The sequence below is a fragment of the Saccopteryx bilineata genome, chromosome 10 (assembly GCF_036850765.1).
Source record: "Saccopteryx bilineata isolate mSacBil1 chromosome 10, mSacBil1_pri_phased_curated, whole genome shotgun sequence".
Classification (NCBI taxonomy): domain Eukaryota; kingdom Metazoa; phylum Chordata; class Mammalia; order Chiroptera; family Emballonuridae; genus Saccopteryx; species Saccopteryx bilineata.
Window position 1 is genome coordinate 20,804,781 of NC_089499.1, and position 14,446 is coordinate 20,819,226.

Sequence of the window (14,446 nt, forward strand, 5' to 3'; positions counted from 1 at the left end):
TCAAAGTTTGTTTTTTTTTTCTGAAGCTGGAAACGGGGAGAGATAGTCAGATAGACTCCCGCATGCGCCCGACCGGGATCCACCTGGCACGCCCACCAGGGGCGACGCTCTGCCCACCAGGGGGCGATGCTCTGCCCCTCTGGGGCGTCGCTCTGCCGCGACCAGAGCCATTCTAGCACCTGGGGCGGAGGCCAAGGAGCCATCTCCAGCGACCGGGCCATCTTTGCGCCAATAGAGCCTCGGCTGCTGGAGGAGAAGAGAGAGACAGAGAGGAAGGAGGGGGGGTGGAGAAGCAAATGGGTGCTTTTCCTGTGTGCCCTGGCCAGGAATCGAACCCGAGTCCCCTGCACGCCAGGCTGACGCTCTACCGCTGAGCCAACCGGCCAGGGCCCCAGGTTCAAAGTTTTAAGTCATTGCTTAGAGGCCCTGGCTAGGTAGTTCAGTTGGTTAGAGGTCATCTCTGATATGCTAAAGGTTGTGGGTTCGATTCTTAAGTCAGGAAAGGTACAAAAATAAGCCGGAGAATGCATAAATAGTGGAACAACAAATCAATGTTTCTCTCTCTCTCTCAAATCAATAAATTAAAAAAAAATCATTTCTTGGATCTTAGTCATTCTGTAACATCATAGAAAGATAATCATGCAATCTATTACTCACCCGTCTATCCATCCAACAATAAAAAAGAAAATTTTACTTAAGTAAATGTACAATCCACTGGGTGAAGACAGAAATTAAATAGTGAATTTATTATGATTGTGATACATCTTATTTAAAAAAGAAATACACAACCTGGACAGGAGCTAGAATAAAAGAAGCTAAATTTGTCTGTAGGCCAAAGTTGGAGGCCAGGGAGGGTTTCTTGGCAGGAAAGACATTTAAGCCTACATCTGAAGGATGAGTAGGCAGAAACCAGAGGAGAAGTCAAATAAAACAGTCGAAAAAGGCAGCTTATGAGTAGGATAAGAGGCAGGAAGTCAGAGACTTGGAAGATGAACCGTATCAGAGATAATGATGCCAGAGGTCTCTACATCCAGTTACTCGGGCCATGTGGAAAGGAAGTCAAAAAGGCCCCTGACATGATCAGATTTGCATTTTTAAAAATCGCTTGTGGCATCTATATGCACAATTCACTGATGGAATGACAGATTGCATTCAGATCAGGCATAAAATAACCATTTAAAATTCCCACCCTTATCCAGTTCCTAAAAAACAACAAAAAAAAAAAATCAAAAGCCATTATAGGTTTTAATGTTTCATGACACCACATACTGTGATTATAGTTTTACCCCTTACAATGTTCATTACTTGGTTCTGCGCTTAAGAAAAATATTCTTTAAAAAAAAATTCCTTTCAAGCAAACTTGACATGTACAGAAAAGATCAAGATGAGAGACATGAACAGTCCAACTTCATATTATGAGCTAAATTGTGTCCCTGCTCAGATTCACATGATGAAGCACTAACCCTTAGTATCTCAGACGGGGACTATATTTGGAGTTAGGACCCTTAAAGGGGCCATTACATTAATATGAGGTCAGACGGGCCCTAACCCAATTGCCATTTAAAAAGAGGAAATTGCCCTGGCCGGTTGGCTCAGCGGTAGAGCGTCGGCCTGGCGTGCGGGGGACCGGGGTTCAATTCCTGGCCAGGGCACATAGGAGAAGTGCCCATTTGCTTCTCCACCCCCCTCCTCCTTCCTCTCTGTCTCTCTCTTCCCCTCCCGCAGCCAAGGCTCCATTGGAGCAAAGATGGCCCGGGCGCTGGGGATGGCTCCTTGGCCTCTGCCCCAGGCGCTAGAGTGGCTCTGGTCGTGGCAGAGCGATGCCCCAGAGGGGCAGAGCATCACCCCCTGGTGGGCAGAGTGTTGCCCCCTGGTGGGCGTGTCGGATGGATCCCGGTCGGGTGCATGCGGGAGTCTGTCTGACTGTCTCTCCCCGTTTCCAGCTTCAGAAAAATACCAAAAAAAAAAAAAAGAGGAAATTAGGACTCAGACACAAGGGAAGACCAATTGAAACAACAGGGAGAAGGTCACCTACAAGCCAAGAAGAGGAAACCAAACATGCTGACATCATGAGCTTGAACTTCCAGCCTCTAGAACTGTGAGAAAATACACTTCTGTTTTTTAAGCCACCCTGTCTGTTGTATCGTAGGCAGGCCTAACAAACTAATATACTTGACACACAAAAAAATCCTTTGTTTAAAAAAAGTCACCATAGATTTTCTTAGAAAGTGTGTTCTGTTGATTAGAAAGATGTTCATTTCTCAGCAGGCGTACAAATGAAGGAGAAACTTATTTGTTAGAGAGAGATTTGGGGGGGTGTGAGTGGAGGAAGAACCAAAGGAGGTATATGCTGTGTGAAGCACATCGGTGATGACGTTGAACCCGCAGGCTGGCCGGACTTCCAATTACAGGCTGTACACTATCCAAGAATGATGACGTTGGCAAATCTCAGACATCCAGGAGATGTGATGAGCTCTGTCCTGACCATGCAAATCAACAGTTAACAGTATTCCGAAAACTTAAACGTGTCATGCGTATATTTAAGTCTGGAAGGTTTTCTTCATTGCGTCCGTTTCTCTTCAAAGTCATCAAACACACATCTTGCCTATGTCTTATGTGTAGAATGTTGTGTGGGAATATAAAGAATTTGAATACGTGGCCCACAACCTCTAGGAAGTCCGGTTAGAAATCAGTTAACGCTCACATTACAGTTTGTTATCTTTCAAATCAGGTTAACAGAAGTTGGTTTGAAATGGTTTGGCAAGTGATGGCAGGGTTCATCATAAGTGGACACACCTGTTTGCAACAGAATGACACTCCAGATGGCGCTGACATCCTCCGTTCATCCATGTTAGTCAGCTGAAGACACACACACACACAACACCAAGCCATGGAGACATAGCTTTTCCTATTCTTGTTTGTGGTTGAGCAGTTTTCTTTTTCTCAGTGGTTTCTTTAGCTTCGTTTTTCATGAAAACACAGCAGGTAGAACCACTTTAACTCTGTTCCTGGCTGAGATCCTCTTTTATAAACATTCCCTTAAAGTTAAAGTGAGAACTAATCTTCCTTTTCCAACATTGAAAAAAGTGCTATTTGCTTTTCTTTTCTTTTTTTTTTTTTTAATGTTGTGTAAAACATTAAAAACACAGAAGCGTGGCCTCTTAAATGCAAATGCCCCCTGGACCCCTCTAATATTTTTGTCTTCCTTGGGACTTCCCAACAACTCCTGTTTCTCTGTATCTTTCTCTTCTCTCTTCAGCTGACCGAGAAAGTCTGTCATCTCGTTCTTTGAAAAATCAATGCAAAACCATTTCGATGCTTTGTTTACAACATGGCCTCTTTAGCTTTGGGGTACTGAGCATTTATTATCTTTTAGCAGAAACTGGCAGCATCTGATTTTGTTGATCCATCGGCGTAGAGAAGACTGGGAACTCAGAATGCATATCATTATGACTCCAGACAATATAAACATTCTCTGGACACATTTTAGAAAGCACAACAGATTTATAATTACATTGGGATTCTTTGTCTTGAAGCAAGATACATAGGATAAGTTTAATAAACTTCTTTAAAAAAAAAAAGTATGCCTTTGGGCCCTTGTGCTAGAAAGAAAGGAATGGCATTATAAGAAAATGACGAAGAAAGGTAAGTAATATACAAAGCAAGTAGTTTACCTGGCAAAGCCAACGCCTCTGCTGACTCCGTTGGCGTCTCTTAGTATTCTTGTGGAAATGACATGTCCGAAGGGTTTCAGCATATTCTCAAGTTCCTGCTCATCCATAGAAATGGGGAGATTTGAGATGTAAAGGTTTGTTGGGTCTTGCTCTTGTTGCTAAGGAAAGGAAAGAAAGAAATGTGGTAAGTTCTAAATATTGAGAAGTCCACTGCACAAATAGATACACTCTTGATTAAACTGCAATCTAGGTTCCACTCCAACGTGGTCTTGAAAGTTCTTGACAGTTCTTTCACAAAGGGCACTGCTTCTTTTCACCGAACTTTCCCTTCTCTCCAGAACGTTTTGTTTTTGTTTTTGTTTTGTTTTTTGTATTTTTCTGAAGCTGGAAACGGGGAGAGACAGTCAGACAGACTCCCGCATGCGCCTGACCAGGATCCACCCAGCATGCCCACCAGGGGCGACGCTCTGCCCACCGGGGCGTCGCTCTGCCGCGACCAGAGCCACTCTAGCGCCTGGGGCAGAGGCCAAGGAGCCATCCCCAGCGCCCGGGCCATCTTTGCTCCAATGGAGCCTTGGCTGCGGGAGGGGAAGAGAGAGACAGAGAGGAAGGAGGGGGTACGGGGTGGAGAAGCAAATGGGCGCTTCTCCTATGTGCCCTGGCCGGGAATCGAACCCGGGTCCCCCGCACACCAGGCTGACGCTCTACCGCTGAGCCAACCGGCCAGGGCCTTCCAGAACGTTTCTTACAGACACAATATCATCAGTGAAAGCCAATCTTTCTGTCCAGCCTCCCTTAGAAAATGTTATTGCAATTGAACTAAACTAATAAGTATATTCTTCTCTATCTCCACTACTACTCCCACTGTCACCACTCTTTAACTACCATCACCTCTAGGGATGAATGTTTGTATTTACTGAGTGCCCATAACATGCTAGGCATTGTTTTTAAACACTTCATATGCATGATTTCATTCAATATTCTCATTAGATATAATTGTTACTATTTCACACATGGCAAAATTGATCCCTCCTTGTTTAAGTTACACAGCTCGTATCAAAGTCACAGCTGAAATCTGAGAGTATTGCCAAAGTCTCTGTGCTACTAAACTGCCGTGCACCAGACCAATGGGGAAACTAATGTAGGTCCTAGAGCGGCAGCATCAGGCTCAGCATCACTGTAGAACTTGCCAGAAATGCAAGTTCTCAGGTCCCAACCAGCACTACTGAATCAGGAACTTGAGAGTGGGCCAAGTAATCTGTGTTTCTTTGTTTTGTTTTGTTTTGTTTTTGTGGCAGAGACAGAGAGAGTCAGAGAGAGGGACAGATAGGGACAGACAGACAGGAACAGAGAGATGAGAAACATCAATTCTTTGTTGTGGCACCTTAGTTGTTCAGTGATTGCTTTCTCATATGTGTCTTGCCTGGAGGGCTACAACGGACCGAGTGACACCTTGCTTAAGCCAGTGACCTTGGGCTCAAGTTGGTGAGCCTTGCTCAAACCAGATGAGCCCACGCTCAAGCTGGCAACCTCGGGGTCTCGAACCTGGGTCCTCCGCGTCCTAGTCCGACACTCTATCCACTGCGCCACCGCCTGGTCAAGCGTAATCTGTGTTTTGAAAAGCCATCCAGGTGACTCTGATGACTGCTCAAGTTTATGAATTGCTGCCTTAGACCATCCATGAATATTTATATGCAAATGACTTCTGATGCATATCATTTTCTAATTCAATAGCAATAGTGCTTAAATAACCTTCACTTAATAGAATGGGAAACCAAACAATAATTGGCAGCATTATTTCCACATGCATGAATGTTCTCTATTTTACAGAATGAATGAATTGGAACACAGTTGTATGTATGTCTCAAAACACAGCCATTGACCTGACATAATTAATTATTAATATCAAAATATATCAGATGTTTCAATCATTGTATTTTAACCAAAACAACAACCTTGACTTAAAGAATAAGTGAGATTAAACTGGAAAAAAATCCTAAGGTCTATAAGAAATGACGTTATGTAACAGTAAAATGTCTTTTGTGAAGACATGTTTTCATATATTACAAAAATTTGACATTTTAAGCGTGATGAAAAACCACACACTAAGCAAGGTTCCATATATCATTTCAAGTCAAGAAACAAGCTTGGTATGAAACTAAACTCCATTATTTTTAAACATCTCTAAATATTCAGATAGGCCATAATATTTTTATTAAACTTTAAGATGAATAACATGTATTATTAGGTTCATTTCTTAAACATAGTTTAGTTTTCAAACATTTTAATCACCAAAGAAAACAGTAAAAAATAAACATATAATCAATCAGAAAAAGACAAGACAGCTTTAATATATATTTAGCAATAGTGTAGATGTCGCCCATGTACAACTATAGTCTTCACACACACACACACACACATACACACACACATACACACACACACACCACTAATAAGTGCTATGATCATAAAAAGAAAACACAGATAATATTATCCTTTCCTAAATGAGCATGATTATGGGTTTTGTTTTTGTTTTGTTTTTTTAGCTGGGATTGTGGAGAAAAAAAAAAAAGGCAAAAGTGGGTTTCAAATTTATAACGGAACTTCTGCATATGTAACTTTCAAATTTCACAACCCATCATTTCATTTTAATCTCCACATCATTCCTTTAAAGAGAGCTGGGCAAGAGCATTATATTTTGGGGGTAATGAGGAAATGGAAGCAATAAAAATTCATCACCTTTTCCAAGGACAATCCAATAATTAGCGACGGAGTTAGAATTCGATTTGGCGACCAAGTGTTCTACCTGCCTCTCCCTGTACTTTCCACCAGCCCACTGTTTCCCCTTCTCATTCCTTTGCATAGCATTTTAGAAAATTTTGCCAGGCATGTACTATTAGTTTATTTACATACATTTTTTTTTTTGGTAATTCAACATAACTTTAGGTGAAAATAAATTTCTTTCAAAAGATAATTATGTTGGTACCATAATGAAAAACCAGTATGACTCGGCATAAATGGGTTACAGGGAAGACAGGGAACAAGTAAATGTTATTAAATCGTAGCAGATGATGTTTGGTTGTAGAAGGCGTTGACCCTGGTGGTTGTCTCTCTTCCTACTCACAAATGAAATTTGTAATTAAAAGAAGTGTGGGAAGCATGCTAGCAGTAGACAGAATCTTTTTCCTGGAAAGAATAACAATTGAGAAAGAAGTGAGAAAAGGACAACTTTTTTATGATATAATGACTGGGTCTTATACACCTACACCAACTCAAGTCTCATGAGAGATCTATACATGCATGCACTGTCGCTCGGGAGTTCCTGCGTTAACCCAGAGCTTCTAAAAGAATGGACTGCAGCCCTGGCTGGTTGGCTCAGTGGTAGAGCGTCGGCCTGGCATGCAGGAGTCCCGGGTTCAATTCCCAGCCAGGGCACACAGGAGAAGCGCCCATTTGCTTCTTCACCCCTCCCCCTCTCCTTCCTCTCTGTCTCTCTCTTCCTCTCCCGCAGCCGAGACTCCATTGGAGCAAAGTTGGCCCAGGCTCTAAGGATGGCTCTGGTCACGACAGAGAAATGCCCCAGATGAGCAGAGCATCGCCCCCTGGTGGGCATGCTTTGTAGATTCCGGTCGGGCGCATGCCGGAGTCTGTCTGACTGCCTCCCCATTTCCAACTTCAGAAAAATACAAAAAAGTAAAATAAAATAAAATAAAATAAAATAAAATAAAATAAAATAAAATAAAATAAAATAAAATAAAATAAAATAAAATAAAATAAAATAAAATAAAATAGTGGGCTGCAACACAGGGCTGTGCTATGAAGTGACTGGAATCACTCAACATTTTGCACTCTGTCCTTGATCAGGCTAAGTAATCGTAAGCAACCAACCACATCACAGAGAGTACTGTATGGATCTTTTCATTTTCTGTAAGTGGCACGCACCAGTTTGTCCTGATTTAAAATCCATTCCTAAATTCCCCAGCTGCAGAATGTGTGCAGCTTCTCAAAATGGTGTGCAATAAGCACGCAGCGCATAAGGGGTTGCCCGGTAAGCTATGTTCTGAATCCAGATTCAAACAGTAAAGCCAACTCATTAATTTGTATTTAGAGAGACAAGAAGCATAGAGCAGTGTCATTCCTTAATTTGTATTCACAGAAAGAATACAGTAGTGGACAGTGTTATATATTAAGAAATTCTGTCCTTTGAAATGCAGTATGAGTTGTGAATATATTTGTTGACAACAAATTTTTAATTTCTGTGTACAATGAACTTTAAAATAATACGTACATTCATATTTTTACTTTCTGTTTTGTTTATGTATTGAATTATGTAAACAGATGGTGACTTAAAAGATTCTTTGGCACTATAAATCAGAGTACCTTCCTCTTAACTTTCCAGAAAAACTTTTCGTGTTATTATTGCAATCTCACAGAACTTTTCAAAAATATTTTTTAACTTAAAATTTATGATCATTTACCCACAGAATGAACCTAAGAGGGCATCTTATCCATTCTGACCATTTAACAGACAGAACAAAACAGAAGCAGAGGAGTGGGTATGAACTGTTCAAGGTTGCCCAGCTAATTAGCAATATGCTAGAAATAGAACCAACGTCGAATGTTCCTACCAGTTTATGGCACTGCCTTTGCTCTTAAAAGCCCATGGATAGTAGATATCTGTCTGTGGTTCAAAAAGTATTAGTACAGACAGAGATAAATATCACTGAAGTCCTTATTTTAGTCAATTGATGAAGTCCTTTCTCATCAATTAGCTTTAGTTATGAAGTTAAGGCTATGGAAAATAAATAAATAAAAAGAGTTCCTAGCCTGAGCCAGCATATCAGACATAGTCACTGAACGAACAAATTCTCTGCAGTGTATACTAATTTATAAAAGTATATGACTATAATTCATACATCTATTACATTTAATTGACACTATAGGTAATTCCCTCAGTTTGGTCTGTTCCTACACATTTTCATCTGTACTGGAATTTCTTGATTTATGACCTGGTTTTGTCAAAAGATGGTGAAAAGTTTAGAAAATTCCCCTCTCCATTGTTAATGGGTACAGAGATAAGTTATTTCACCCAAGAATATGTAAAAAAAAATTTTCCTGAAATGATTTCACTTTTCTTGGAATTTTTTTTTTCTTTTTTTCTTTTTTTTTTTTCATTTTTCTGAAGCTGGAAACAGGGAGAGACAGTCAGACAGACTCCCGCATGCGCCCGACCGGGATCCACCCGGCACGCCCACCAGGGGGCGACGCTCTGCCCACCAGGGGGCGATGCTCTGCCCATCCTGGGCGTCGCCATGTTGCGACCCTCCTGGGTGTCGCCATATTGCGACCAGAGCCACTCTAGCGCCTGGGACAGAGGCCACAGAGCCATCCCCAGCGCCCGGGCCATCTTTTGCTCCAATGGAGCCTTGGCTGCGGGAGGGGAAGAGAGAAACAGAGAGGAAGGCGCGGCAGAGGGGTGGAGAAGCAAATGGGCGCTTCTCCTATGTGCCCTGGCCGGGAATCGAACCCAGGTCCTCCGCACGCTAGGCCGACGCTCTACCGCTGAGCCAACCGGCCAGGGCCTTTTCTTGGAATTTTTGTGTAAGTAAACTACCAAAATAAGATTTATTAGCATTCATTTGCTTTTTAACTTTTTCAGACAGCTTCAGATATTTCAAGGTAAGCTAAGCAAATGGAAGGATACCAATGAAGGATGAAAAAATCATTGCCGGCCCTGGCCGGTTGGCTCAGCGGTAGAGCGTCGGCCTGGCATGCAGGAGTCCTGGGTTCGATTCCAGCCAGGGCACACAGGAGAGGCGCCCATCTGCTTCTCCACCCCTCCCCCTCTCCTTCCTCTCTGTCTCTCTCTTCCCCTCCCGCAGCCGAGGCTCCATTGGAGCAAAGATGGCCTGGGCGCTGGGGATGGCTCTGTGGCCTCTGCCTCAGGTGCTAGAATGGCTCTGGATGCAACAGAGCGATGCCCCAGAGGGGCAGAACATCGCCCCCTGGTGGGCATGCCGAGTGGATCCTGGTCTGGCGCATGCGGGAGTCTGACTGCCTCCCCGTTTCCAGCTTCGGAAAAATGAAAAAAAAAAATCATTGCCCATATCGAGATCAAAGGTTATATCTGGGGCTGTGTTTTTTGGATATGCATCATGGTTATTATATATACATGGATCTAAAAACAGTAGTAATAGAAGCGGATTTCAAAACAGTCTAGTAATACACATGCTTGACAAAACTACATTAAATATTCACTAAGTGGTTACTGACATTACAGATTTTATTTTTATTTACTTACTTTTTATTGGAAAGAGAGAGTGAAAGGGAGAGAAATGGGAAAGAGAAAGATGAGAAGCATCAACTCATTGCTTCACTTTAGTTGTTCATTGATTGTTTCTCGTATGTGCCTTGAATGGGTGTCAAGGGCTCAGGCTGAGCCAGTGACCCCTTGCTCAAGCCTATGACCTTGGGCTTCAAACCAAGAACCTTTGGGCTCAAACCAGTGACCTTGGGACCATGATGATGATCCCACACTCAAGCCATGACCCCATGCTCAAGCTGGCATGCCTGCACTCAAGCAGGTGACCTTGAGGTTGTGAACCAGGGTCCTCAACATCCCAGGTTGACACTCTATTCACCACACCACCACTGGTCAGGCTGACATTAGAGATTTTAGAACAATATTTTTTTTTTTTTTTTTTTTAGAGACAGAGAGAGCCAGAGAGAGGGATAGATAGGGACAGACAGACAGGAACAGAGAGAGATGAGAAGCATCAATCATTAGTTTTGTTGTTGTTGTTGCGACCTTAGTTGTTCATTGATTGCTTTCTCATATGTGCCTTGACCGTGGGGCTACAGCTTGGGGGTCCAAGCTGGTGAGCTTTTGCTCAAACCAGATGAGCCCGCGCTCAAGCTGGTGACCTCAGGGTCTCGAACCTGGGTCCTCCACATCCCAGTCCGACGCTCTATCCACTGCGCCACTGCCTGGTCAGGCTAGACCAATGTTTCTTAAGCTACCTATGGTGGAGGCCCATTTTATTTCCAATCTGTCACAGATCAATATTTGTAAAATACAATAAAAATATGTTAATAAAAAATAAAATTAAGATATGCAAAGTGCATGTTGTAAATTTTTTTATTAAGGTATTCAACAGATTAAAATTACATTGGATTTAATGTCATGTTTATGTGGAATTGTTATAAAGGTTTTAAATGCTTACTCTGAATGTCTGTTCTTATTTCATTGTGGGCAAGTACAATTTGGTGGATCAAACTTTAAGTAATGCTGTTGTAGGGAACTATATTCCTATCCCTTTTCATTATAATATAATACACATGATATAATATTAAGTTGTTAATTTTTGCTTATTTTATATACTTTCAGGTTTTTTTTTAAATCACAAACTTGTGTGTATCCAATTTCTAGTCATTTTAAAACTAGGTGGACAAAGCTATTTTAAGATGAATAATCCTCAGTAGGTGACAAAATGTTCAGAAAGTTTCAAGAACTCTACAGGAAACATGACTATAACATTTTAAAAACACATCGAAAGGGATATTCATATAGACTAAAGATAATAACGCTATTATTTTAGATAGGGAGAGTTTTACAATTTTTAGCATATTTCCTGGTTATGTTATGTCATGTGGCCCCTTGTACTAACCCTATGACGTCGATAGGGCAAGAGTTATTATTTCAATTCTACAAATGAGAAACCTGCTTCTGATATCTTAAAAATGTTACCAAGGTCACTTGATATTAAGTAAATAAATGATACTATAAGTGATTTTTTATTTTTGACTCTTGATCTAGTTCTCTCTCTACCACACTACGCCAATTCAAGATTACTTATAAATACTGCTCTTCATTGGATTTCACCGACAGAAAGAAAAATCAATGGGGAGACAAAGGAACAATTGTTTGTTTGTTTTTAAAAAGAAACAGTGTATTTTAAATGTTGTAGCAATTTAACAATTAATAATAATAATAACTACATGTTCTGTCTCACCCTAAAAACAGAAGCACAGAGTCAGAGCTTTCTGTGTTATTAAGTTGAAAGGCATCTGAGATTTTACAATTAGTTTTCTAGGGTCGTCAAACTTTTTATAAAAACCGCCCACTTTTGCAGTGCTGGTCAACCTGGTCCCTACCACGCAACCAAACAGCGCTGCGATTGGCCCACCATGAAAGCTGGACTGCCCACTAGTGGGCGGTAGGGACCAGGTTGACCAGCACTGCAAAAGTGGGCGGTTTTTATAAAAAGTTTGACGACCCCGTTGCTTCAGTATCATTTATGTGTATGCTGGTTAATTTTATGTGCCTACATAACGAGGCCACAGAGTTCCCAGACAGTTGCTCAAACATTGTTCTGGATGTACCTGTGAATTTATCATTTGAATCAGTAGACTGAGTAAAGCAGATTGACTTTCTTAAGATGGGTGCACCTTGTGCAATCCTTTGAAGACCTGAATAGAAAAAAAAGTTTGATCCTCTCCTGTGTTAAGAGAAATTTCCTTCTGTCTGATGGCTTCCAAACTGAGAAATTGGTTTGTTCCTGCCTTCAGACTCAAATGAGAATATTGGTTCCTCCCAGGTCTTGAGCCTGCTGGCCTTCAAACCGGACCTCCCATTGGATTTCCTGAATCCCTACTAGCTTCTACAGTGAGGATCTTGGGGCTTGTCAGCCTCCATGATCGTGTGATCAGATTCCATAGAATATACACATATAAATATAAATAATATAAATACATTATTTGCAGTGGTTCTATTTCTCTGGAGGACCCTAACTAATACAATGTGTTCATCTGGTCAACTCTCTATTGCTATGAGAAGATAAGACACAGACTCAGCTCAGACCTTCACCCTAGGACTTCTGCATTCCCTAGGCACACAGCCACTGCCTTTGACCAGGAAAAGAGGTGTACAGAGTTCCCCTGAGATAGGTGCTCCAGAAGTATGCAGCCACCAAGGTGATGCATTAAACAAGAAAAAAAGCAAAAGACTGGCCTGACCAGGCGGTGGCACAGTGGATAGAGCATTGGACTGGGATGTGGAAGGACCCAGGTTCAAGACCCCAAGGTCGCCAGCTTGAGCACGGGCTCATCTGGCTTGAGCAAAAAGCTCACCAGCTTTGACCCAGGGTCACTGGCTCCAGCAAGGGGTTACTCAGTCTGCTGAAAGCCCGTGGTCAAGGCACATATGAGAAAGCAATCAACGAACAACTAAGGAGTCGCAAGGCTCAATGAAAAACTAATGATTGATGTTTCTCATCTCTCCATTCCTATCTGTCTATCCCTCTCTCTGCCTCTCTCTGCCTCTCTCTGTCTCTGTAAAAAAAAAAAAAAAAAAAAAAAAAAAAAAAAAAAAAGACTGCTAAGAAGTAGGCTTTCACCCCTCACTGGTGCCTAATGAATGTGTCCTCTATCTTACTGGCTAAGCAGTGAAGAGGGCTTCCCTGTGTTTTCAATTGCTGTCTCCCTCCACTAAAAAACAGGGTGCTTTCTCCAGCCCTAGTTCCACATGGTGATAGAGTTAGAAGGCTGACTACCAGTCCTCCCCAGGCACCAATAAGAACACTTTTCTTAAACACCAATAAGAATGATTTCCCTAATGAGCGCATATCTTAAAAGAAGCATTGACTTATTTTAAATTTGATGTAAGCACAGCATTGGAAATTGAAGTTCATGTCCTCAAGTTCAACTGGAGGGTTTAATTCTACATAATAAACTCAGCAGAGACCTGACTATGCAAGTATGTCCAGGACTCAGGAGAACTCGACCCACTGGTCGTTTGTGTTACTCACTGACGCTGGTGTCAGCTTTTACTTCTAGATCAATTGAGTAGCCTCACGTTGAGGTGAGCAGTGAATGATTAAATGAGTCTCTGGAGTCTATATGACTGAATTTGCATTACCTGTGGTCCTGGAACAGGTGGCCAGATTGGATTTCTGGCTTTCCTTGACTTCTCCCTCCACATGCACCTCATGAACTCGAGCTCAGAATCACCAGTTATCAGCCCTGATGTGATGGTGTCCCCTGTGAGAAAATGCTAAATTAACATTTTACAATATTGAGATCTCTCTATAGTTTTATTGTATTACAGTACTCTATCACAAATATGCCTGGTCTTGTACTCAGGGTGCTGACAGTCAAAAATGAGAACAGGAAACAAAACTATAGAGAACTACTCAATATTGTAAACAAATCACATCACATTTTCTCAGAGCCCGATTCACTTCTCTGAAGGGGCTCTCCAGGAGTATTTCTATGATCAGCCTGCTGTGCACTCTGGGATGGAAAGTTGTCACATTTGTTGATAAGGACCATGATCTTCCTTCAAATAACTGGAATTATGAAAATGACATGAATGGAACCATAATGTTATTATGGTATGCTATTGAAATCTTCTGGAAGAATCACCATAACACATCAATATAGAACAGATACCAACCATTTTTGTATTTTCTGTCTAGAATATGACAGCTTACATTTGCTGAGGCTTACACCCATATCTGGCACACAAACAAACATGTTAAAGACAACAGAGTTCCACTCAAGGGAAAACATTGTCTTTGTATTCTATTTATTCATTTTTAGAGAGGAGAGAGAGAGAGAGAGAGAGAGAGAGAGGAGGGGGGAGGAGCTGGAAGCATCAACTCCCATATGTGCCTTGACCAGGCAAGCCCAGGGTTTCGAACCGGCGACCTCAGCATTTCCAGGTCAACGTTTTATCCACTGCACCACCACAGGTCAGGCTGTCTTTGTATTCT

General features: G+C 41.8%; 1 protein-coding gene across 7 annotated transcripts in view; it reads right to left on the reverse strand.

Moving 5' to 3' along the window:
* The window catches only part of RBMS3 (RNA binding motif single stranded interacting protein 3), a 698,310-nt gene that overhangs the window by 255,961 nt on the left and 427,903 nt on the right, over positions 1–14,446 (reverse strand). For all 7 annotated transcript variants that reach the window (XM_066245086.1, XM_066245089.1, XM_066245084.1 and 4 more), the window contains exon 5: positions 3,675–3,832. In XM_066245086.1, coding sequence (XP_066101183.1) covers positions 3,675–3,832 — 158 coding nt within the window. The remainder of the gene's footprint in view (positions 1–3,674; positions 3,833–14,446) is intronic.